The sequence below is a fragment of the Erpetoichthys calabaricus genome, chromosome 10, assembly GCF_900747795.2.
Source record: "Erpetoichthys calabaricus chromosome 10, fErpCal1.3, whole genome shotgun sequence".
Taxonomy (NCBI): Eukaryota; Metazoa; Chordata; class Cladistia; order Polypteriformes; family Polypteridae; genus Erpetoichthys; species Erpetoichthys calabaricus.
This window is the reverse complement of record NC_041403.2, coordinates 116028533-116056103: the sequence shown is the minus strand read 5'-3', so window position 1 is coordinate 116056103 and position 27571 is coordinate 116028533. Positions and strand designations below refer to the sequence as shown.

Below are 27571 nucleotides of genomic sequence, written 5' to 3'. Positions count from 1 at the left end.
TCGAACAGTAAGAATACCCCCACAGTACAGTACACTGAAGCCAACTCAGTTGCTTAGCCGTATACTCGAGCACGAAGTCGACGTTTCATTTGTCGATTGGTTAGCCACACGGGGGTCATTGACAGTATTGCGCATGCGTCGTGACCCGCAGGCGTGTAGTATTGTGTGGAGTCAGCAGTGCTACGTTTGTTAAGACTGTAAAGAGCCGATAGGGTTTTGGAGGTGAATCAAGACATTTTGCATGTCCTATTTTCTTATTGCTTTTTCGTGGGAAAAACATCGAGTGCAGCTTTGATTGAGAAGTCCCAGCAAGTATAAGAATGACGAGTAACGCCCGACGGAAAGATGAAGTGCATGTGGCCAACGGAGGAGTGAAGCTGACCACTTGGAGCAAAGCCTTCAAGAGCAGCGCCGTGTGGGACGAAAAGGTACGAAATGTCCATATACAGTCAGGGAAGACATTGAGGCATATGAGGCTGGATTGGGCACTTTTAGGAGTAAAAGTTTAAGGCTGGGCAACCTGCTCCGCCCCCGTGAGAAATTAAAGAAAATCACAACAGATTCCTTTCGGAAGAATTTTGAATCGAAGAACAATGACACTTAAATTTAGGAAAGTGCAACTTTTTAGTTTGCAATCGTAGTTTCGCGTGGCGGGTGCTTTATTAGTAACACATTCGTGATAGATCATTGATGAGAAATTTATACGTAGATGGAAGTCTTTGGGACGTGTGGATTTTCGGGAAAACGTAACAGTTCATTCTGTAAGATAATCAAATAAACGTTGTACGTAAGTATGTTAAAATAAAACATTCTCAAAAATGCCTAATCAAATTCAGGGTGGCAGGGGGCCGGAGGGTACCCCTGAAGTGTGGGGCTTCATTTAAGTGCCAACCCATTGCGGTGTCTCCGGTCTATTGCAGGGCTCACAGGATCACACACTTAAATTACAGTGCTAATTAACACAGCACTGACATTTTGGGTAGAAACCCGACACAGGCATAGGCAGCGCGATCCTTGTTGCAGATTAGTTGACAATTTCTTTACAGTAACAAACCCTATAATGGGCTTATACATAATATGTCCTGCTGCGATACGCCAAATTAAGTAATCATTTAATTTACGTTTCTGAAACGATCTTTTATTTTAAAGCCCCTAAAATATCCAGAAGTTAATGTATGGTTCATAAAAACACAAACTATGTTAGGATTACTTTCCGAATGGATCCTACCAACTTTTATTTAAATTAGGCAGGCAGTGTGTCTTAGTCATTAAGGAAATGGACTTTAATCCGCAAGGTCGCCATTTAAATCCCATCTTTCCACTTAACAAGTCACTTAACCGCCCTGTGCTTTATATGTGAAGAACTGGTTAATAGTTTTACAATTACGTTAAACCAATCTGGGATGAAGTTCATTATAGAAAGACAGTATCTATCCAAAGTAATATTATGATCTTAACCAGAAAATAGTCGGTTACATATTAAATGAAATCAAAGTATTTTATCGAATGTCTTTTTCATAGAGCATTCATTTAGACGGGTGCATTATATCAGTTTCAGAACTGTTGTGCAAAACATTTATATCAGGAGTGAAGTTCTGATCTGTCCGATTACTCTGCCAGTGTTCTAGCTGCATCTGGCACAAGGCAAGAACGATTACTGACCAGGATGCCACTCAATTGCAAGGTACATTCATGTTTAAACATACACCATACCATCAAAAAGATGATAAATAATATTTTTAAGTGGACAATCACACATACATGGATTCACTTTAGTAAATTAATGGTTGGCATTTTTGTCAGGTTTTCTTTATTGTCTTTTATTCATTCGAATAGACGCCTGCTCCAGTCTTGACTTGCTGCACTTAAAATGGCAAATAGGCGAGTGAGTTAAAAGTTTAGTGTTAAGGAGAATGTTGATCTTGCAATCGCATGGCTGAATGTTTCATGATATTAAAATTGTTAAATTTAACATTGACTTGTTAACAATGCCCACTTCTAAAAAGTTTTAAGTCTTACAAAAAGACCCATAATAAACTTGTGTTCTGTCAGGGGCTGATTCAAGCCTTGTGCCTGTTTTTCCTAGGTACTGCAGCCCTGAATTCGGATTCAGTGAGTTGAATAAAATAGGTGAATGGGTTTTTGTGATGTTCCTTTGTTTTTATTTTTTATTAACGTGTTGGGTGTGACTGAAAGAGAAGGACCCGGGATCTGCTGAAATTGTTTATCATCAATACCTTAAACTCCAAGTCTCTCATAGAAGTTCATGATTGTGCCTAAAAGTTTCCTGCTAGCTTGTTAGACATTTCAAAGGTAGCAACAACATGTAGTATAATGGGGTGGTAAGATTTTATTTATTTATTTTTGGTAAATGTTGAAGGCTGTAACATGTTAACCTGAAAGCACAAATTAAGCGTTGCTGAGTCAGTCAAATATTGGGTACTACTGCCATTTGTTGTATAGGGTAGCATTCCTACCTCATTAATTAACTTGAGGGTGGCCTGGGACTGGAGTCTGTGTCATTAGAGTGAGGCAGAAGGCTTAACCAACCACTCTGTCTATTACAGAGCCAATGTAATATCACCATTTAAACTATACATGCAAGCAAATGATACATGACTATCTTTTAATACTGAGGACCTTTATTTAATGGTTTTACTTAACAACACAAGTTTCCTGTGAAATTTAATATAGGGTGGTCCAGATCTCATTATGCAATTTTCGTTACGCTATAACGTATTAAGTTTATTACATAGAAAATTCACAGCACCTGCCCTGCACATAGAGATTTCACTTAAAATTCTTTTTGTTGCTGATAGATGGCAGCACCTGCCTTGCATTCCAAAATGGCGGGGAGATGGTTGTCAGTCGAACAGTTGCATAATTAGATCAGGACCACCCTGTATATGCTATGATTGTGAACAAATGACTTTGATTATGAAAAACGCAGTTTTAAGGGTAAAAGTTGGCATTAGAAGGTAGAAAGCATGCATATACTTGCTTATACTAACTGCTTTTCAGAATAGGTCATCCACCTGAAGCTAAGCATGTTCAGGCCCAGCAAGTACTTGGATGGAAGACCATCTAGGAAAGGATTGGGACTAGGTTGCTGCTAGAAGAGGTGTTGGTGAGGCCAGCAGGGGGCTCTTGCCGTCTGGTGTATTTGTGGATCCCAATGCCTCAGTACAATGTCAGGGGCATGGTGCTGTCCTTCTGATGAGATGCAACTCTTTGTCATGAAGATCCTTGAGCATCTTTAGAAATGAGTAGGGTGTTCCCTAATGTCCTGGCCAAATTACCAACCATGGCCTTGTCCATTCTGATCCCTAATAATCTCCTGTCTCTAATTGCCTTACTAGCTCTCTCATCCCTTCACCACCTAATATCTAATGTATAGTGAGTGTGCTGGTACAAGAATGGTTGCCATTGCATCATCTAGGCAAGTGCTGCACGTCGGTGGTGGCTGAATTAGCTCCCCACTATGTAAATCATTTTGAGTAGGTAGAAAAGTGCTATATAATTCATTATTAGTCCAGGCAAAGCAGTCCAGATGTATTTATATTTTTTTGAAAAATGTAGTAATTTGAGAGGACTCCATCGAATAAATGGATAATGTAGAATTTGTTAGTGAGCAGCAGTACTTCATAATTACTGGTAAACTCTTGATCATCCACATTACATATACTTTCCTAAGCACTTTTAGCCACTCACAAAGACTTCACCTGAAATTTGTTTTTGCAATTATTTTGCATCTTTCCACCACAGCACAGAGGGCACACATTCCCTTTCAAGGTATTTGTTTAGTTGAGTGAAAAATGGAATCCGTTAACTTGAAATTGGGTCAAAATAATTTTGTTTATTAAAAGTCATCTTTTAGTATTGCATTAAAATTTTACTTGAGTACTTGTCATTTTGGCACTATTAAACCACTCAACAGTTTATCCTTCTATTTTGCTTCTGACATATTTCTCTTAAAGTGAAAGTGTGTAGCGTTTACAGTTATAGTTGGTCTCATAGATAGTCAGCAGTATTTTAACGCAGCATCATTAAAATTTTCATGTTGCTAGTTAACGTGAAGTCCATTGTGAAGAAAGTAAACGAGCCACTATATTGTGATTGTATGAATGCCTGAGGGACAAAAAGACCATGTGATATAAGGTGCTATATTGTGCCCGACCCGTGTAAAAACACAACAAGACTTTATTTTCTTCACCTGTGGGGCATGTCTTCCCCGTGAACCCCACAGGCGACAACAAGGCCAAATAACAGCAACAGCAGCAGCATCTCTATATATAATCTTCACTTGGATCTTGATGTTTGTTTGTCCGCGAATGAATTAGAAGGGGCGGCACGGTGGCGCAGTGGTAGCGCTGCTGCCTCGCAGTTAGGAGACCCGGGTTCGCTTCCCGGGTCCTCCCAGCTTGGAGTTTGCATGTTCTCCCCGTGTCTGCATGGGTTTCCTCCGGGCGCTCCGGTTTCCTCCCACAGTCCAGAGACATGCAGGTTAGGTGGATTGGCGATTCTAAATTGGCCCTAGTGTGTGCTTGGTGTGTTTGTGTGTGTCCTGCGATGGGTTGGCACCCTTCCCGGGATTGGTTCCTGCCTTGTGCCCTGTGTTAGCTGGGATTGGCTCCAGCAGACCCCTGTGACCCTTGTTCGGATTCAGTGGGTTGGAAAATGGATGGATGAATTAGAAGAAGAAGCACTAGATGGCAGTAGAGAGACAGCTAAAACATAGGCATTGCATTAAGAATCTCCTCCAGGCTTATACTACTGAAGACTGTAGTACTCCAGTCACACCTCAAAACACAGACATTCAAACTAAACAAATTGTTGTGCTTTAAATTAACTAATCTTTATATATAATCTTCATTTGGATCTTGATCTTTGTTTGTCTGCGAATTCATGTTCCCCTGACACTGCCTTGGTTGTTACTTTTCTTTACGAACACTGTCGATACCACTCTTTGTGTTTAGATCTGGCGTCGACACCTGCTTCGTTGTCGAGACTGTGGTTTTTTCTGTTTTCTGTTTCTATCCTCCGTCGTTGGCAGCACTTCGTCCAAATCGAATGTTCACCCGCTTCTTGGAGTCGGCAGTCAGAGTATATAAGTCGGACACACTTCTGTGATTTTCCATCAGTCGGCATTTGGAGTTCAAGAAAGAAGCATTGGTTCTTCCTTACTCTTTGGATTGCCACAAAGCAACCTGCGAGATTGGAGAAAGGTTGAGAAGAGATCATGAAAGGAAACGACAGCGTCATGAAAACGAGACGGAATGTGAACAGAGAGAAGCAGAAATGCTCCTCCACCACCACATAATTACTATTCGGACAGTAATTCCGAGTAGGCCGTTCCTATTGAATCAATGTCCAAGGGTTTTGTTTTGTAATTTTGTTTCCCTTATAAAAAATCATAATGCTGTGCGACGAAGGGACCAGTTCACGACTGGCAGCCGCGTTTAAACAGGGAGCCCTTCACAGACAACTTTAACATGCGCAACATGGTTGTGCGCACATGGCTAGTTTATTTATATAGCACATTTTCATACATATAATGTAGCTCAAAGTGCTTTACATGATGAAGAAAAGAGAGAAAAAAGACAAAGTAAGAATTAAAATAAGACAGCACTAATTAACATAGAATAAGAGTAAGGTCCGATGGCCAGGGAGGACAGAAAAAACAAAAAAATACTCCAGACAGCTGGAGAAAAAAATAAAATCTGCAGGGGTTCCAGACCATGAGACCGCCCAGCCTCCTCTGGGCATTCTACCTAACATAATTTGCACACAAATAACCACACAACACTCCTGTTTGGCACCACCACTGCTCCGTCTAGCTTTGTCCTCCACCTTCCCGACTCTGGCTCCTGAGTGGTGGTCGCTGGCTCCTTTTATAGTTCACCGGGAAGTGCTCCAGGTGCTTGATCACCGAGTTCCGGCTGCACTTCCGGGTGTGATGGATAGGCTGCCCACACGGGCTCAGGAGTCCCAAACACAGCACCCACTGGCAGTGCCTGCGGGACCCAACAGGGCTGCACCCAACTCCAATTCCCATGGAGCCCTGTGGGAAACCAAGGCATCGCTCCAACCCAGGGGGGTGGCCATCTAGCGTCCAGGGGAACATATTGCACTGTCCAGGGCTGCTCCCCCTGGATATAGTGTGCAGGGGCGTCCCGGCTGGGCATGGGCCCCAGCCGCCTGCCACAACCATCACAGAATTTTTCATAGTTTTCCTTTATCCAGCCCTATTTTAAATTCAGGTAGATTGCTACTAGACTGAAAGTTTTTTGTTTCAATGAGATACGTTTTAATTTGTGCATTTTTTTCTTACTGAATTTGTTTTGCTTTGAGCTTTAATAGAAAATTCCTTTTACTTTTTGTTTCATTACTTATTGTGTATATATACACACATCAATCATGCCCTGTTCTTTGCCAAATAACAAGACTGAATTCTCTGAATGACAACGCGCAAGAGGGAATGTGATATGGGCAAATACATTATAATTTAATGTTTAAACATCTCAAGGTTATCAAGATAAAAGTTGGTGTAGGAATAAAGGAAAAAAAATCTTGTATGTCTGCTTAACCTTAATATGGAATGTATGTGAAAGGTCTTTCAGCAGTATGGGTCCCCAATGATGATGTAGCATATTCCTGAAGATGACTATCGTGGTGTATTTTCTATAAAATAAAATGTAGGCTTTTAAGATTCTTTTCGTTGTCATGGTTCCAGAGCGTGGTAACATGTTGCATGTCGGTTGAGCAAGAAAGACTTGTGGTGTGGTTCTTGAATGCCACTATATAAAATAAATCTGAAAATATGATCATTAAAGAAGTACTTGGAACCATTTTGTATGTTATTAAACATGGCACGGATACTACCGCTTCAGTTTCATCCAGAATACTAAAATTGCCCTGTGCAACTTTTGATGAGATACAGGCTTCTATCTAAATGTAAATAATACGCTGCTCCAATTCAATAAAATATTAGAAGATGTATCATATGGTCGAATATCCTAAAAATATACTTCAAATATTTTAAATTATTTTAGGTCACTTGTTTCTCAGGGCACTTTCTTGCAAAGTTTTATCACAGAGCAAGCAAGGTATTTATGTAGGTGGAATAAATATAATTTACCAATTGATAACAGCTTTTATAGAAGTCACAGCACTGCAGTATTCCTTATGTTTCTTTTCGCTTTCTTTAACACACCCCCGTTCCTGTTCTCACACTTGGCTCTTGATGGGTTATGGATGAAAGCTGAGCAAGCCATTCACCTTCAGACAGTTCTGTTTCAGCGTAACATTTTCAGATGGCACTCTTTAATCTTCTTAATGATCTGCTTAACAATTTCATTCAATCCGTCACTAACATTTTCCACATAAAGAAGCTCAGGTTATTTGTGTATTTGAGAGCCTAACTGTGTAATGATTTTTTTTTTAAATATGTTGCTATATTTTGTCTATGTACACATCATTTTCTTAATGATTGAAATATATGTTAATATATTTTGTTGTGCACCATGCACCTATCACATAGTAACAATGCTTGGAGATGACTTGTGACATGTTGTCAGCTGCTCCAAGTCCTGGACCGGTGAAGAAAAAATTTATTTCAGGCAACCAGACTGTTCATTCCAGCTGATTTTATAATTAAGAAAAATTAATATTGAATAGAACATTAGAAGAGCTGCATTGGCTTGATTCTTATTGTACTAAAAAAGTGTAATATATATATATATATATATATATATATATATACGTGTATAAATGAGCATTTTCACTATTACACAGAAGTAAAACATTCAGAATATAGTAGCTCGATAAGAGATTTTACTGGAATAGCCCAATGACCAGCTTACATCTGCTAAGGTGCAAGATGTTGGATAGACCACTAGTTAAATACCGAGAAGCTCAAATGGCAGCAGGTAAGCGACAGTCAATCATCCAGGTCCTGCGTGATCTATCTTAAATCCAAATCAGGTAATTATTTCTAGGCAATAGTAGGAATGATGCATTTTTTTAAATATTAATATTAGTGTTTACTGCTAGATGTTCATTTATGAAGCAACTTGTTGCTTTAGCAGTGAAATCTGAGCAGAAGTGTGCATATCTTTAAGTAAGAATGGTTTGTAATAGACACAAAGATGTAAGTAAACAATGTTTTTATTATGTACAGTAACAGATTATACAGATAACAGATCCTGGAACCAGTACCAAAACATATATAACTTCAAGACAGAAAACTAATAATAGATAAAATGTATAATATATATGATTTGATAATTAGTAAAATAATGCATGCTTTGATTCAGTACATTTCTTCAAAGAGTATTTATAGTGCTCTGTTTTACTACATTTTGCTTCAAAACATTATTTATAACAGTATTGTAAAGTGCTTTGTCATATAACTCACTGTAAATGGTATTATTAAAAATAGAAAGTTGATTAATTCATTATGTAATCCTTCAAATGTATACATCAGCAAGTGCAATATGGCGTCAGTGCAGTTTTCTATTGTTAACCCTGCAGAAGTTCTTAGCATTTCTCCATTTCAGAATTGTCCTGTTGAAGTTGTTGGAGACAGGGAGCAATCCCATTGCACAGGGCAGTAAAGTTTATCATTAATACAGTCTTCTAGACTGAAAACGCTTGATCATCTCGGTCAGTTTCTCTAGGGCCTCCACAATTCCATCTCCATTGACTGCACAGCAGCCCTGCACATGCCACTCATGGTGTCTTATCTTTATCAGCTGCATCTTTTCCACCAGTTCTGTGGGATTGTGAGCCCCTGGCAGGTCCTGCTTGTTGGCCAGTATGACAAAGGGCACTCTTTTCAGCTCCTCATTCTCAAGGACACGTTGTAGCTCAGATCGTGCTTCTTCAAAGCGCTCTGGATCAGCACTGTCCACCACAAACAGCAGACCCTCTGTATTGGTAAAATAATGTCTCCACAGAGCCCTGATCTTGTCCTGGCCGCCCACATCCCACACAGTGAAGGACACCCCACGGATAGGTTCCACTGTCTCAACATTGAAGCCAATGGTTGGGATGGTGGAGACTGTTTCGTTGAGCTTCAATTTATATAAGATAGTGGTCTTGCCTGCTGCATCCAGTCCAATCATCAGGATTCTGGCTTGAAGTCCATAGAGAGACTGGTAGATTCTGGTCAACAGGTTGCCCATGATGCTGGTGTGAGATCTTGTCTGTTTGAGGATAATTGTCTTGCTTCGTCTGCAAGAAAACACATTGTACTTGTTGTATTTATAGTTCACTGAGAAGCGCACTATGATACCTGTATAGGCCCCACCCCTTGCCTAATGAGACTGCTGATGCTGGAAGCCACACGCTGGAAGTTTTTGAGCCGTCTCAAGTGACAGAGGAACTATGTGTATGGCCAGGTCTGCCTTGCAGGAAATGATCTGTCATCTCTGTTTCCTTCGCACCTCCTAGTAACTGTGAAGTCTATGGTAAAAAAGTAATCCTAAATGGCAACTTATCAAGATGACTGTCCACTTTTATTTCTGTCGATCTGAAATCACTCACAGATTTTCTGATGTATATGTGCCCCACTTTGTGATTTATATTCTTTTATACTGCCCAAAGAATAGTTTTTTTTTTTTTTTTGTACAGAATAATACATTGAGGTAATGAGAGGTGCTTTCAAAGACTTCAGGATATGCAGAAGTATATTAATCGACTGATAAAAGCCTGACCTTGGTCCATCTTACAGTTTAGGTTTGGAAATTAAACTGTGAGGCATTGAGATTCTGTTTGCTTATTTAAATGGTTTCTTTTGATAATCTGAAGATTTTAATTGGGTAAGCCCTGTTTAACCGAGCCTGGATTGAGTCCAACGCAGGGCAAACACACGCACACACCAATCACACTTGGGATGTGCAATTTACCTATCCTGCATGTCTTTGGACTATGGTAGGAAACCAGAATACCAAGATAACCCATGCAGACACAGGGGGAACATGCAAACTCCATGCAGGGAGGACCCAGGATGTGAACTCTGGTCTTTTTACTGCAAGGCAGCTAAACTGGGAATATGATTTTTTTTAAGTAATAAATTACATCAAGCATGTAGACTGCATTAAGAATCAGTCCTGCAGAGTGATGTCCAATGTAGTGTCTTTAACTCCTTGGTGTTTGTGCATAACTAAGTTCAAACTTAAGAAAATTAAGTTTGGCATTGTGCAGTCCAGCTGATCAGGAGTTTCATGTGGGGTGTTCCATTTTCTTATAACTGTTCTTAAGTTGTCGTCATTTGTTGTCAGTCTGTTGATCCCCTCCTCTTTTTTAAATTTTTTTAAATTTATTTATTTATTTAACATTTACTACTTCTTAGGGCACCGGGATGGTGGTATTTTAGGGCTTTTTCTGTTAATAACAACCAAAAAAAAGCTTTTGTTTATATTGGTTACTGTGTTTTAATAAAAATGTGGTTACTAAAATAAATAAATAGAGGCCTGTTTTGAGAAATAAGTGATGTATCTGAAGCATGAGAAATTGTTACCACTTACTGTATCTAAGAGAAGTAATGCATTTCTCAAAATGTATAACCAATTCAGCCATTAATTAGTGCTTCCCTTGGAATGACAGCGTGGCACTGTAAGAGTTAATCCGGTGTAGTTGAATTGACAGATTGCTTCACATATTAGGAAGTAGTCTGTGATTGGCTGGATCTAGTCAGGTGACTTTCTCCTGACCTTAGCTGGTGAGCTGGAGACTTTAATGCAGGCAGGTTGCAGAGGTATAGGAAGTGCCTTGTTTTTGTAGGTGTTGTCATATTCCCTCCTCCTCTACACTTCTGGTATTCTGAAGTGAATGACTAGAACAATCCATGTAATTAAAACAAGAAAAATGTTTGTTTGTTTATTTATGTTTTATATTTCCTATCATTATTTATATTTAATACTTTTAAAAATGTAAAACATTTATTATATAATGTCATACCTTTAGTTGTTGATACATTAAGTAATCATTGCAAAAATGTATCATTTTTTTTAACCAGAAAGTTGCTAACTTATCTTTTTGTTCTAATAAATATATGGGAGATGTGTTACTTTTGAGTAGTTAAGTTTTCTTTTGGCTATTTGCCTTGTAGTGAGGCTACATAGTTAGTGTTGTCAAAATGTTAGTACTGAGTGCGTCTTGTTTCCATTGTCCCGTTTGCTGTCTATCAGTGAATGGAAGGAGGCCGCAGCCTCAAACCTGGAAAACACCTGTTCTCTATTAATCAATTACAGCTGTCACAGGACTAGATAGATAGACTATTTAAGCAATCAGGAGGGAATAGGCAAAAAAAAGAAGAGAAAGGAATGAGAGGAGAGAGAAGAAAGAAGGAGACCATTTTTTCAACCACGGATCATCTTACTTGCTGTTTTTTTCACATCGCGACTTTGCACCAGTTTGTTTTTCATTTTGCTGGACTGTCTTCCATCCCTCATCTGCTGAGACCCCGGGGTCGGATCATCATCCACCACACGCCGAGGGATCACGGTGAGGTTGCTATAATTGCCGGGAAAATCAAACAACTCATTTATCTCTAGTTCAGTCATCCGTATTCAGGACAGTTTTTATAACCGGACTCAAATTCACGATCGTTCCGTATGTCATTCATTGTTGTTATTCGTTGTTTGTTATATGTGACAGGGGCAAGGGAGGGTTTGTTGTATTTATATATGGTGTTGTCTCGTTGTTGCTGTGGTGGAGGGATATTTATATTTATATGTGTATATTTCTATTTTGCATTTGTCCTGTTATTTCATTTAATGCATTTAATCAGTTTAATTTTAAATACCTGCTTTTCTTTTATGCTTATTTACACCGTCGATTGTGGGGGAAAAGTTTAATTTGTTAGAGGTACAGCTTGATAGTTAGATTCAAACTCAGTAAATTATCCAGGCCACAGGTCTTGGAGGTGTAGCTGCCGACCCCTTACCCAGCCGGCAGCTACAGCTTTGTTCATAACCTCCTGGGATAAATTATTATATCAACTTGTTGATTAAAATGTGTCTCCTGTTTAGTCCCTCTTCAGTATTAACTATGTTTTTATTCCCTATTACTCCTTAATTAATGTGGTTTAAAAAAATATACAGTATATTTGACCTCTTGTTTTTCTAACTGCCAATAACACTGTATACACCAATAACCTGTCATTTACAGAGTTTGTGTCAGTATAATCTACCTCTTTTGTTTAAATAAAATGTCATTTTAAATAGCCTGCTGATGGGTTGTTGCATCTTCAAGATGTGCTTTAGATTTTAGTGTGTCAATTTTCACTCTAAACCTTTTCTTGGGGTTCTTAACTTGAAGAAAGTCATATTCTAGGCAGAGTCCGGGGAAAAGGTTGATTAACTGAGTAAAAGTTAATTTAAGAAGAGTTCAATGAACTATTGAATTGGTGTTATTTTATTGTTGATTGGTTATTGCCTGCAACTAAAACAGCTTAATATAAACTTTACATATAAAACTAAACATCTAATGCTTACATGTCCTTAAAATATGTAGAATACAGGATGTCACAAGAAACTTCATTTTTACTCTCTACATATCTCTCTTTGCTGCTATTAATAAAAACTTGTAGTTCCTTTTTGGAGTTAACCATTTTGTAAATGGAAAGCATCTTGTAACAATTCTAGAGAAACACTATTGTTGTGAGATTTTTTTGCATTAAATTGCACATCATTTGTCTTTTTTAAAAATATTATTTAATATATTAAGTGATACTTCAAAGCCAATAATTTGTGTTAAAGTTGTTATCAAATTTTCAACTCCTCGTTGGGTGGGTTAAGTGACATGATTTGCAGTTTTAGGTCAGTTCATTGAAACACTTTGAACCTGTGTGAGTCTGTGCTTTAAGACCAATGTTTTAGCCACTAGACCAACATGACATAAGATGGCACTGTTGCCTTTGTAAGGTAATTTAGTCCATCAAGTGGCTTTGCCAGGATTTTTTTTTTTTTTCATTTTTTTAAAATATAAGGAGTGCAGGTCTAAGATTTCTAAATGATTTCAGAAATAGAACCAATTACAAGCATTGAGGAGGACATAAACTTAATGTATAAATGCTTGAGACTTCCTGATATTGGTCATGTGTAAAGAAAATATAGAAGTCTTGTGGTCTTTGATTTAACATTTTGAAAATCTTTTTTAAATTTATGGACACCTTGGCCTCCAGGCTAAAGAAAAGGGAAATCTAGGGTGTAATCAGCACATAGTTCAAAAGCTAGCATCAGTGATGGCATGGGGGGTTTGCATTACTTAGTGCACTTTGCATCGGTAGTTTGCATATCTGGGAAGGCCAAATGACATGTACAGGTTTTGGAGCAACATATGCTGTCATCCAGGTGATGCTTTTTTCAGGGAAGGCCTTACTTTTTTTTATATAAGATGCATGAAGTCTGCATATTGCATTTCGAGCTGAACTTAACTTTTGATAGATATTTGAATCTACTCCACAGATTTAATGAAAATGCAGAAGTTTGCAATTAAAGCTAAGCTTCAAGTATCATGATGAGGTGCTTCTTAACCGTCCCTGTTTTTGATGACATTGCTAAAGCTCTTGTGTAAGATATCCCCTTCATAACTCACTTATTAATTTAAATACTCTATTTTATATTGCATTATTTGATATGCCACCAACAAAGTGATGATAGCAAATCAGGGTACTGTAATAAAAAGGTGAAGTACATTATTTATTAAATATGGCAAGGCTTGATCTGTGTAAAAGTAATTCAAATTTTAATTTTTTTGTAAAACTAAAATGCAGTGTAGTCAATTGTCTACTAATAAATCACATCTGCTGAGTGTTCTTTCTTGCCGAGCTAATTAAACTTTTATACACTGAAATTGAGTGAGAAGTTGACATTCAATCACAATTTTGTGAACTCTGGTAAAAAGTTTGTCTCACTAGGATCTCGCTGCCAGTATTGCGCAGTTCAGACTTGAGATTAGTTCAGAGCTACCTTTTAGAATTAATTCAATGTCACTTTCTAAAGGTAGCAAAATTGGTAACTGAAATGTTACTTTTTTCTGATAAAATTTAAATATTAGGGTAGGATCCCTGTCAACTAAGTGGCATGATAGCTTCCCTTCAGTTACAGTAGCAGCCTAGCAGTCAACCGGAAAATTAACATGTAGGCGCTGGTCAAAATACACCTTCTATGTGGCGGATATGCAATGCCTTTATGAAGATGTATTAATTCATGTTGTTATAGTTGAAGAGACCTGAAATTATTGAGGAAGTAGTGTGCTAACTCACCATATACAATGTAATGCATCTGCACAAGTGTTGTGTGTTTGATGTGTTCATTTTTTATATATATATATATATATATATATATATATATATATATATATAATATATAATATACATAATATACATAATATACACACATACATACATATGAGGGGCGTTCAAATATAAACAGGAATTTATGAGCTACAGTTTATTCATTGAATACAATGAAACGACTTACACACTGTTTTTCAATGTAGTTTTCTACCACTGCAATACCCTTGTTCCAGCACTCAGGAAGCTACTTAATTCCAGAAGAGTACAAGTATTTTGAGTGCATGTTGACCAATTGCTGAACAGTGTCAGTAACCTTCTCATTTGACTTGAATTTTTTCCCTCCTAAAAATTCCTTAACACTAGAATTACCAGAGCCTACGAAAAAACTCGTAGATCTGGCCCACCTTAAATCGCTTCTTAAATCCGTTCACACCTCTCCACCAGCATCCTTTGTCCTCTAAATGTGCTGATAAAAGACAAGCTGCCAGCAGCCGGCTATTCCATCCCCCCACCGACTTAGAACGTGCGCGAAGTTTTCCCAGCTCATGCCTTGATTGATTATCTGGGAGTGAAGTGGAGTTTTAGACTGGAAATAATAGATCGTTATTTGGAACACACGCATTTCATGCGTGTTCCGTTTCTACAGTAGTCTGTGTAAACACATTGTTAAAACAGAAAGTTTTTCATATTTTAGTAATAAATGTTACAAAATGTAGGCATAAACTATAGAATGTGTAAAGCTCGAGTTCCAAAGATCAAATAAACACTTTCACAAAAGCTTCGAGGATGTTACACCAGTTTCCGTGGCGTAGCGCGCTAAGATTTGCCTTTCAAATCACTGTAGTTTTGCCGTGCCTCACAGACCTGAGTTCGATTCCCCGCTGGGGATAAAGTGTTGCTTTTTGTTTTTCTTTTTAACCTCAAACGGACATAAAATTTATAAATTGTACAGAAAAAAAACAGACGCAAACGAAGTGCATGTGTGTACTGTATAATATTAACAAAAAGAGCAGCTTACTACTGAAAACGGCAAATATAGGAGTGAGTAGGGATGGAACCGGGACTCTTGATTACACTTCGTTTGCGTCTGTACTTGTGCTGTTACTTAGAGAGTCAGATGGGGGAGGGGTGATGTTAGAGCGCGTGAGCTTATTCAGTGCAGCAGGAACAACGCACATGTTGATCTTTTTTTTCTTTCAGTACATGTGGCTTCCCTGTTTATTTATATATCTCTGCCTGGCTGTCTCTCTATTACGCAGTGCTCTGTCTGTCTGTGTGTTATGGATCTTAAAAATAAGTTATAAGGACAGTTGTTCATGTTAATTGCAGTCTCAATTGTTAAAAAAATATTTTAAAAGGAGCACCCATATGAAAATATAACGATCTCATTAACTGACAGTGCATACCAATTTATAAATTTTATGTCCGTTTGAGGTTAAAAAGAAAAAAAAAATGCAACACTTTATCCCCAGCGGGGAATCGAACTCGGGTCTGTGAGGCACGGCAAAGCAGCTGTGCTCTAAGAAGCAAAACTTAGTGCGCCACGCCACGGAAACTGATGTATCCTCCTTGAAGTTTTTGTGAAAGTGTTTATTTGATCTTTGGAACTCGGGCTTTACACATTCTATAGTTTATGCCTACTACATTTGGTAACATTTATTACTAAAATATGAAAGTTTCTGTTTTAACAATGTGTTTACACAGATTACTGTAGAAACGGAACACGCATGTGTTCCAAATAACGATCTATTATTTCCAGTCTAAAACTCCACTTCACTCCCAGATAACCAATCAAGGCATGAGCTGGGAAAACTTCGCGCACGTTCTAAATCGGTGGGGGGATGGAATAGCCGGCTGCTGGCAGCTTGTCTTTTATCAGCACATTTAGAGGACAAAGGATGCTGGCGGAGAGGTGTGAACGGATTTAAGAAGCGATTTAAGGTGGGCCGGATCTACGAGTTTTTTCGTAGGCTCTGGTAATTCTAGTGTTAAGTGGACCAAAGAGATGATAGTCCCCCTCTGAGTGACTTGCACCAATCATACACTCTAGACTGAGAGAGGCACTCATCCTCAATGATTTTTAAGTCTCTAATAAATCTGAGATTGAATGACTCCTTCATTTGTCAAATATTTAATAATAATTTGCTGCACAACACTATTATATACCTTCTGCACCAACGTGTTGATTACAACTAGCCAGGTTTCCATCCAAGGAGTTTTTGCGAAAAAATATTTAGCGCTTCAAATTTTTTACCGATATAGCTGATGGAAATGCTAATTATCAATAAAATGTTGTACATGTCGACATAATATTTTTCCGTTTAACTTTAGCTCATAAATTCCATATCGATACTTCAGATGTCTCAAAAACTACATTGGAAACACTTTTTGTCGGGAAAAAGGGCTTTAACGCAAATAAATGTGTCACATTTTCATCACGTGCAATCAAAACGAGAATGGCGGAGCGGTTCGCATGGTCTGATGAAGAGAGTTTTTTTTTTGATTAAACGTCGTTATTTTGTATTAATTCAAATTTCAGTTTTAATTAAAAACCTTAAAGGAAGTAGGTTACAGTACTAATTCAGTTGCTATCGCACTGAGAAGGGATGTTGAAAGGTAGGCTCACCTGTACAGATCCAATGCTGCAAACACAGCTGCATCATGGGCACTTCCAGGAGTGCCAACGCAAATGTCTCATATCATGCACCTGTCATCAACAAGGGCCTGGAGAACAATAGATGGCCACCCTTTGCGATTAATGTAATCGCGGTAGCCTTCCGTCGGGGGAAGAATAGGCACATGCGTGCCATCCAGCGCACCGTAAATCTGTGGCACAAGATGCACCAAGGAATTGCGGTATGCAATTTCATTGGCCTCCGCTACAGTCGGAAGTCTGATATAACGGCGCATTAATTTTTCTTTAATAGCGGTGCATACAGCATATACACATTGATGGACGGTAGTTTTACTAACCCTGAAAGTTTCTCCAACTACTCTATACTCGGCGCAGGTTGCCAGCTTGTAAAGGGCGATGGCAATCCGCTTTTGGGTTGGAACCGGTGGTCGGTGGCAACCTGTGATGGGCGCAACATCAGGACTGATGAATCCACACAACATCTCAAACGTCGGCCGTGTCATTCTAAAATGTTGCAGCCAGAGATTTTCTGTTAAGTGTCTCTCCACCACCTCCTCCCAGAAGGTCTTATTCCGTCGTCTCTCCCATACCCGTGGGTTTCGTCGCACTGGGGTACTTTCTTTGAGCTCTAGGGCTATCAGACAAGCAACTGCTTCATTCTTCTGTCATCTTCGGATATTATGTACAATTCCAATTATTTGTGAAACTGAAATAACAGTAAGCTGGCAAATTTCAAAAAACTGTCTGAATAATCTCTCCATTTCTTTGTTTAGTGGAGGGGGTGTAACGTGGAAAACAAAAGGTAGATAATTTGCGACATACACAAAATTATGTATGGAAACGGCTCAAGGGCAGATTTTTTTCGCGATACAACAAAAGTTATGCGACAGTTCGTTTTGGGGGGGATGACGTCATCACGCACACCATTTTATCGATAAAAAGCCAGTTTGATGGAAACAGGCTGGAGACAGCAAATTTCGCACATTTTTTTTACGTATATTCTGTTTGTCGATAACAAAACGTCGCAAAAAACTGGATGGAAACTTAGCTACTGACAGGAAGGGGAGAAAGAGCAGCTAGCACTATTAAGTTCAAACATGCATGTGTTTGTCCAATGAGTCATGTCTGCCTTGCAAATTCCTGTTTATTATTGAACACCCCCCGAGTGTGTACGTGTGTGTGTGTGTGTGTGTATATATATATATATATATATATATATATATATATATATATAATATATACACACACACAGTACTGTGCAAAAGTTTTAGGCAGGTGTGGAAAAATGCTGTAAACAAAGAATGCTTTCAAAAATGGAAGTGTTAATCGTTTATTTTCATCAATCAACAAAATTCAGTGAATGAACAAAAGAGAAATCTAAATCAAATCAGTATTTGGTGTGAACACCCTTTGCCTTCAAAACAGCATCAATTCTTGTAGGTACACTTGCACACAGTTTTTGAAGGAACTCGGCTGGTACGTTGTTCCAAACATCTTGGAGAACTAACCACAGATCTTCTGTGGATGTAGGCTTCCTCACATCCTTCTGTCTCTTCATGTAATCCCACACACACTTGATGATGTTGAGATCAGGGCTCTATGGGGGGCCATACCCATCACTTCCAGGACTTCTTGTTCTTCTTTACACTGAAGATAGTTCTTAATGACTTTGGCTGTATGTTTCGGGTCGTTGTCCTGCTACAGAATAAATTTGGGGCCAATCATACGCCTCCCTGAGGGTATTACATGATGGATAAGTATCTGCCTGTATTTCTCAGTATTGAAAACACCATTAATCCTGACCAAATCTCCAACTCCATTTGCAGAAATGCAGCCCCAAATGTTCAAGGAACCTCCACCATGCTTCACTGTTGCCTGTACACACTCATTATTGTACTGCTGTCCAGCCCATCGACGAACAAACTGCCTTCTGCTACAGCCAAATATTTCAAATTTTGACTCATCAGTCCAGAGCACCTGCTGCCATTTTTCTGCACCCCAGTTCCTATGTTTTCGTGCATACTTGAGTCGCTTGGCCTTGTTTCCACGTCAGAGGTATGGCTTTTTGGCTGCAACTCTTCCATGAAGACCACTTCTGACCAGACTTCTCCGGATAGTAGATGGGTGTACCTGGGTCCCACTGGTTTCTACCATTTCTGAGCTGATGGCACTGCTGGACATCTTCCAGTTTCGAAGGGTAATAAGCTTGATGTGTCTTTCATCTGTTGCATTAAGTTTCCTTGGCCGACCGCTGCATCTACAATCCTCAACGTTGCCCGTTTCTTTGTGCTTCTTCAAAAGAGCTTGAACAGCACATCATGAAACCTCAGTCTGCTTTGAAATCTTTGTCTGGGAGAGACGTTGCTGATGCAGTATAACTACCCTGTGTCTTGTTGCTGTGCTCAATCTTGCCATGACATGAAACTGTCTTCCACAACCTCACCTTGGTAGCAGAGTTATGCTGTTCCTCACCCAGTTTTAAGCCTCCTACATAGCTGTTTCTGTTTCAGTTAATGACTGAGTTTCAACCTACGTGTGACATTGATGATCATTAGCACCTGTTTGATATAATTGGTTGACCATACACCTGACTATAATCCTACAAAATCCCTGACTTTGTGCAAGTGTACCTATAAGAATTGATGCTGGTTTGAAGGCAAAAGGTAGTAACACCAAATATTGATTTGATTTAGATTTTTCTTTTGTTCGCTCACTTTGCATTTTGTAAATTGATAACAATAAACAATCATTATTTACAGTGCATCCGGAAAGTATTCACAGCGCCTCACTTTTTCCACATTTTGTTATGTTACAGCCTTATTCCAAAATGGATTAAATTCATTTTTTTCCTCAGAATTCTACACACAATACCCCATAATGACAACGTGAAAAAAGTTTACTTGAGATTTTTGCAAATTTATTAAAAATAAAAAAATTGAGAACGCACATGTACATAAGTATTCACAGCCTTTGCCATGAAGCTCAAAATTGAGCTCAGGTGCATCCTGTTTCCCCTGATCATCCTTGAGATGTTTCTGCAGCTTAATTGGAGTCCACCTGTGGTAAATTCAGTTGATTGGACATGATTTGGAAAGGCACACACCTGTCTATATAAGGTCCCACAGTTGACAGTTCATGTCAGAGCACAAACCAAGCATGAAGTGAAAGGAATTGTCTGTAGACCTCCGAGACAGATTGTCTCGAGGCACAAATCTGGGGAAGGTTACAGAAAAATTTCTGCTGCTTTGAAGGTCCCAATGAGCACAGTGGCCTCCATCATCCGTAAGTGGAAGAAGTTCGAAACCACCAGGACTCTTCCTAAAGCTGGCCGGCCATCTAAACTGAGCAATCTGGGGAGAAGGGCCTTAGTCAGGGAGGTGACCAAGAACCCAATGGTCACTCTGTCAGAGCTCCAGAGGTCCTCTGTAGAGAGAGGAGAACCTTCCAGAAAGACAACCATCTCCGCAGCAATCCACCAATCAGGCCTGTATGGTAGAGTGGCCAGACGGAAGCCACTCCTTAGTAAAAGGCACATGGCAGCCCGCCTGGAGTTTGCCAAAAGGCACCTGAAGGACTCTCAGACCATGAGAAAGAAAATTCTATGGTCTGATGAGACAAAGATTGAACTCTTTGGTGTGAATGCCAGGCATCACGTTTGGAGGAAACCAGGCACCGCTCATCACCAGGCCAATACCATCCCTACAGTGAAGCATGGTGGTGACACCATCATGCTGTGGGGATGTTTTTCAGCGGCAGGAACTGGGAGACTAGTCAGGATAAATGGAAAGATGACTGCAGCAATGTACAAAGACATCCTGGATGAAAACCTGCTCCAGAGTGCTCTTGACCTCAGACTGGGGCGACGGTTCATCTTTCAGCAGGACAACGACCCTAAGCACAAAGCCAAGATATCAAAGGAGTGGCTTCAGGACAACTCTGTGAATGTCCTTGAGTGGCCCAGCCAGAGCCCAGACTTGAATCCAATTGAACATCTCTGGAGAGATCTTAAAATGGCTGTGCACCGACGCTTCCCATCCAACCTGATGGAGCTTGAGAGGTGCTGCAAAGAGGAATGGGCGAAACTGGCCATGGATAGGTGTGCCAAGCTTGTGGCATCATATTCAAAAAGTAATTGAGGCTGTAATTGCTGCCAAAGGTGCATTGACAAAGTATTGAGCAAAGGCTGTGAATACTTATGTACATGTGATTTCTCAGTTTTTTTATTTTTAATAAATTTGCAGAAACCTCAAGTAAACTTTTTTCATGTTGTCATTATTGGGTGTTGTGTGTAGAATTCTGAGGGAAAAAATGAACTTAATCCATTTTGGAATAAGGCTGTAATATAACAAAATGTGGAAATAGTGATGCGCTGTGAATACTTTCCGGATGTACTGTAAGTAAACAATGTTTTTATTATGTACAGTTACAGATCATACAGATTACAGATCATGGAACCAATACCAAAACATATATAATTTCAAGACAGAAAACAAATAATAGATAAAATGTATAATATATATGATTTGATAATTAGTAAAGTAATGCCTGCTTTGATTCAGCACATTTCTTCAAAGAGTATTTATAGTGGTCTGTTTTACTACATTTTGCTTCAAAACATTATTTATAACAGTAAAGTGCTTTGTCATATAACTCACTGTAAATGGTAGTATTAAAAATAGAAAGTTGATTAATTCATTATGTAATCCTTCAAATGTATACATCAGCAAGTGCAATATGGCGTCAGTGCAGTTTTCTATTGTTAACCCTGTAGAAGTTCTTAGCATTTCTCCATTTCAGAATTGTCCTGTTGAAGTTGTTGGAGACAGGGAGCAATCCCATTGCACAGGGCAGTAAAGTTTATCATTAATACAGTCTTCTAGACTGAAAACGCTTGATCATCTCGGTCAGTTTCTCTAGGGCCTCCACAATTCCATCTCCATTGACTGCACAGCAGCCCTGCACATGCCACTCATGGTGTCTTATCTTTATCAGCTGCATCTTTTCCACCAGTTCTGTGGGATTGTGAGCCCCTGGCAGGTCCTGCTTGTTGGCCAGAATGACAACGGGAACTCTTTCCAGCTCCTCATTCTCCAGGACACGTTGTAGCTCATATCGTGCTTCTTCAAAGCGCTCTGGATCAGCACTGTCCACCACAAACAGCAGACCCTCTTGATTGGTAAAATAATGTCTCCACAGAGCCCTGATCTTGTCCTGGCTGCCCACATCCCACACAGTGAAGGACACCCCACGGATAGGTTCCACTGTCTCAACATTGAAGCCAATGGTTGGGATGGTGGGGACTGTTTCGTTGAGCTTCAGTTTATATAAGATAGTGGTCTTGCCTGCTGCATCCAGTCCAATCATCAGGATTCTGGCTTGAAATCCATAGAGAGACTGGTAGATTCTGGTCAACAGGTTGCCCATGATGCTGGTGTGAGATCTTGTCTGTTTGAGGATAATTGTCTTGCTTCGTCTGCAAGAAATCACATTGTACTTGTTTTATTTATAGTTCACTGAGAAGCGCACTATGATACCTGTATAGGCCCCACCCCTTGCCTAATGAGACTGCTGATGCTGGCAGCCACACGCTGGAATTTTCTGAGCCGTCTCAAGTGACAGAGGAACTATGTGTATGGCCAGGTCTGCCTTACAGGAAATGATCTGTAGTAACTGAAGTCTATGGTAAAAAAGTCATCCTAAATGGCAACATATCAAGATGACTGTCCACTTTTATTTCTGTCGATCTGAAATCACTCACAGATTTTCTGATGTATATGTGCCCCACTGCATCACTTTGTGATTTATATTCTTTTATACTGCCCAAAGAATAGTTTTTTTTTTTTTTTTTGTACAGAATAATACATTGAGGTAATGAGAGGTGCTTTCAAAGACTTCAGGATATGCAGAAGTATATTAATCGACTGATAAAAGCCTGACCTTGGTCCATCTTACAGTTTAGGTTTGGAAATTAAACTGTGAGGCATTGAGATTCTGTTTGCTTATTTAAATGGTTTCTTTTGATAATCTGAAGATTTTAATTGGTAAGCCCTGTTTAACCGAGCCAGGATTGAGTTTAAAATGAACAGTGTCCCTTCAAATGGGCAGTATTGTCTGAATACAGTGAGTGAACTGTAAGGTAGAAAATGTACATCCTGTCTGCCAGTTCACATACATTTGCATAATCTATAGTCTGAGTAAACTGTATAGTGCACCAAGCTAGGAATAGTCAATCAGTCATTTGCTAACCCACGTAGTCCCGAACTGGGATATGCAATTTACCTACTCTGCATGTCTTTGGACTATGGTAGGAAACCAGAATACCAAGATAACCCATGCAGACACAGGGGGAACATGCAAACTCCATGCAGGGAGGACCCAGGATGTGAACTCTGGTCTTTTTACTGCAAGGCAGCTAAACTGGGAATATGATTTTTTTTAAGTAATAAATTACATCAAGCATGTAGGCTGCATTAAGAATCAGTCCTGCAGAGTGATGTCCAATGTAGTGTCTTTAACTCCTTGGTGATTGTGCATAACTAAGTTCAAACTTAAGAAAATTAAGTTTGGCATTGTGCAGTCCAGCTGATCAGGAGTTTCATGTGGGGTGTTCCATTTTCTTATAACTGTTCTTAAGTTGTCTTCATTTGTTGTCAGTCTGTTGATCCCCTCCTCTTTTTTATTTTTTTTAATTAATTATTTATTTATTTAATATTTACTACTTCTTAGGGCACCGGGATGGTGGTATTTTAGGGCTTTTTCTGTTAATAACAACCAAAAAAAAGCTTTTGTTTATATTGGTTACTGTGTTTTAATAAAAATGTGGTTACTAAAATAAATAAATAGAGGCCTGTTTTGAGAAATAAGTGATGTATCTGAAGCATGAGAAATTGTTACCACTTACTGTATCTAAGAGAAGTAATGCATTTCTCAAAATGTATAACCAATTCAGCCATTAATTAGTGCTTCCCTTGGAATGACAGCCTGGCACTGTAAGAGTTAATCCGGTGTAGTTGAATTGACAGATTGCTTCACATATTAGGAAGTAGTCTGTGATTGGCTGGATCTAGTCAGGTGACTTTCTCCTGACCTTAGCTGGTGAGCTGGAGACTTTAATGCAGGCAGGTTGCAGAGGTATAGGAAGTGCCTTGTTTTTGTAGGTGTTGTCATATTCCCTCCTCCTCTACACTTCTGGTATTCTGAAATGAATGACTAGAACAATCAATGTACTTAAAACAAGAAAAATCTTTTTTTTGTTTATTTATGATTTATATTTGCTATCATTATTTATATTTTATACTTTTCAAAAATGTAAAACATTTATTAATGTCATACCTTTAGTTGTTGATACATTAAGTAATCATTGCAAAAATGTATAATTTTTTTAACCAGAAAGTTGCTAACTTGTCTTTTTGTTCTAATAAATATATGGGAGATGTGTTACTTTTGAGTAGTTAAGTTTTCTTTTGGCTATTTGCCTTGTAGTGGGGCTACATAGTTAGTGTTGTCAAATGTTAGTACTGAGTGCGTCTTGTTTCCATTGTCCCGTTTGCTGTCTATCAGTGAATGGAAGGAGGCCGCAGCCTCAAACCTGGAAAACACCTGTTCACTATTAATCAATTACAGCTGTTACAGGACTAGATAGATAGACTATTTAAGCAATCAGGAGGGAATAGACAAAAAAAAGAAGAGAAAGGAATGAGAGGAGAGAGAAGAAAGAAGGAGACCATTTTTTCAACCACGGATCATCTTACTTGCTGTTTTTTTCACATCGCGACTTTGCACCAGTTTGTTTTTCATTTTGCTGGACTGTCTTCCATCCCTCATCTGCTGAGACCCCGGGGTCGGATCATCATCCACCACACGCCGAGGGATCACAGTGAGGTTGCTCCAATTGCCGGGAAAATCAAACAACTCATTTATCTCTAGTTCAGTCATCCGTATTCAGGACAGTTTTTATAACCGGACTCAAATTCACGATCATTCCGTATATCATTCATTGTTGTTATTCGTTGTTTGTTATATGTGACAGGGGGAAGGGAGGGTTTGTTGTATTTATATATGGTGTTGTCTCGTTGTTGCTGTGGTGGAGGGATATTTATATTTATATGTGTATATTTCTATTTTGCATTTGTCCTGTTATTTCATTTAATGCATTTAATCAGTTTAATTTTACATACCTGCTTTTCTTTTATGCTTATTTACACCGTCGATTGTGGGGGAAAAGTTTAATTTGTTAGAGGTACAGCTTGATAGTTAGATTCAAACTCAGTAAATTATCCAGGCCACAGGTCTTGGAGGTGTAGCTGCCGACCCCTTACCCAGCCGACAGCTACAGCTTTGTTCATAACCTCCTGGGATAAATTATTATATCAACTTGTTGATTAAAATGTGTCTCCTGTTTAGTCCCTCTTCAGTATTAACTATGTTTTTATTCCCTATTACTCCTTAATTAATGTGGTTTAAAAAAATATACAGTATATTTGACCTCTTGTTTTTCTAACTGCCAATAACACTGTATACACCAATAACCTGTCGTTTACAGAGTTTGTGTCGGTATAATCTACCTCTTTTGTTTAAATAAAATGTCATTTTAAATAGCCTGCTGATGGGTTGTTGCATCTTCAAGATGTGCTTTAGATTTTAGTGTGTCAGTTTTCACTCTAAACCTTTTCTTGGGGGTCTTAACTTGAAGAAAGTCATATTCTAGGCAGAGTCCGGGGAAAAAGTTGATTAACTGAGTAAAAGTTGATTTAAGAAGAGTTCAATGAACTATTGAATTGGTGTTATTTTATTGTTGATTGGTTATTGCCTGCAACTAAAACAGCTTAATATAAACTTTACATATAAAACTAAACATCTAATGCTTACATGTCCTTAAAATATGTAGAATACAGGATGTCACAAGAAACTTCATTTTTACTCTCTACATATCTCTCTTTGCTGCTATTAATAAAAACTTGTAGTTCACTTTTGGAGTTAACCATTTTGTAAATGGAAAGCATCTTGTAACAATTCTAGAGAAACACTATTGTTGTGGGATTTTTTGCATTAAATTGCACATCATTTGACTTTTTTAAAAATATTATTTAATATATTAAGTGATACTTCAAAGCCAATATTTTGTGTTAAAGTTGTCAAATTTTGAACTCAACGTCGGGTGGGTTAAGTGACATGATTTGCAGTTTTAGGTCAGTTCATTGAAACACTTTGAACCTGTGTGAGTCTGTGCTTTAAGACCAATATTTTAGCCACTAGACCAACATGACATAAGATGGCACTGTTGCCTTTGTAAGGTAATTTAGTCCATCAAGTGGCTTTACCAGGATTGTTTTTTTATTTTTTTTTTTCATTTTTTAAAATATAAGGAGTACAGGTCTAAGATTTCTAAATGATTTCAGAAATAGAACCAATTACAAGCATTGAGGAGGACATAAACTTAACGTATGAATGCTTGAGACTTTCTGATATTGGTCATGTATAAAGAAAATAGAAGTCTTGTGGTCTTTGATTTAAAATTTTGAAAATCTTTTTTAAATTTATGGACACCTTGGCCTCCAGGCTAAAGAAAAGGAAAGTCTAGGGTGTAATCAGCACATAGTTCAAAAGCTAGCATCAGTGATGGCATGGGGGGTTTGCATTACTTAGTGCACTTTGCATCGGTAGTTTGCATATCTGGGAAGGCCAAATGACATGTACAGGTTTTGGAGCAACATATGCTGTCATCCAGGTGATGCTTTTTTCAGGGAAGGCCTTACTTTTTTTTATATAAGATGCATGAAGTCTGCATATTGCATTTCGAGCTGAACTTAACTTTTGATAGATATTTGAATCTACTCCACAGATTTAATGAAAATGCAGAAGTTTGCAATTAAAGCTAAGCTTTAAGAATCATGATGAGGTGCTTCTTAACCGTCCCTGTTTTTGATGACATTGCTAAAGCTCTTGTGTAAGATGTCCCCTTCATAACTCACTTATTAATTTAAGTAATCTATTTTACATTGCATTATTTGATATGCCACCAACAAAGTGATGATAGCAAATCAGGGTACTGTAATAAAAAGGTGAAGTACATTATTTATTGAATATGGCAAGGCTTGATCTGTGTAAAAGTAATTCAAATTTTAATTTTTTTGTAAAAGTAAAATGCAGTGTAGTCAATTGTCTACTAATAAATCACATCTGCTGAGTGTTCTTTCGTGCCGAGCTAATTAAACTTTTATACACTGAAATTGAGTGAGAAGTTGACATTTGATCACAATTTTGTGAACTCTGGTAAAAAGTTTGTCTCACTAGGATTCTCGCCTGCCAGTATTGCTCAGTTCAGACTTGAGATTAGTTCAGAGCTACCTTTTAGAATTAATTCAATGTCACTTTCTAAAGGTAGCAAAATTGGTAACTGAAATGTTACTTTTTTCTGATAAAATTTAAATATTAGGGTAGGATCCCTGTCAACTAAGTGGCATGATAGCTTCCCTTCAGTTACAGTAGCAGCCTAGCAGTCAACCGGAAAATTAACATGTAGGCGCTGGTCAAAATACACCTTCTATGTGGTGCATCTGCACAAGTGTTGTGTGTTTGATCTGTTCATTTTATATGTATGTATGTATGTATGTATGTATGTATGTATGTAT

General features: G+C 38.5%; 3 protein-coding genes across 3 annotated transcripts in view; 1 reads left to right on the top strand and 2 right to left on the bottom strand.

Moving 5' to 3' along the window:
* The first annotated feature begins 126 nt into the window (after positions 1–126).
* The window catches only part of rab5if (RAB5 interacting factor), a 41909-nt gene continuing 14464 nt past the window's right edge, over positions 127–27571 (top strand). Inside the window, exon 1 of the mRNA XM_028811762.2 lies at positions 127–428. Coding sequence (XP_028667595.2) covers positions 321–428 — 108 coding nt within the window. The 5' untranslated portion in view covers positions 127–320. The remainder of the gene's footprint in view (positions 429–27571) is intronic.
* LOC114659329 (uncharacterized) lies at positions 8149–9331 on the bottom strand. Its single transcript, XM_028811760.2, has one exon. The coding sequence runs from the start codon at positions 9183–9185 to the stop codon at positions 8625–8627; it is 561 nt and encodes a 186-aa protein (XP_028667593.1). The 5' UTR covers positions 9186–9331; the 3' UTR covers positions 8149–8624.
* On the bottom strand, positions 21435–22396 carry LOC114659330 (uncharacterized). The gene has a single exon (XM_028811761.2). The coding sequence runs from the start codon at positions 22362–22364 to the stop codon at positions 21804–21806; it is 561 nt and encodes a 186-aa protein (XP_028667594.1). The 5' UTR covers positions 22365–22396; the 3' UTR covers positions 21435–21803.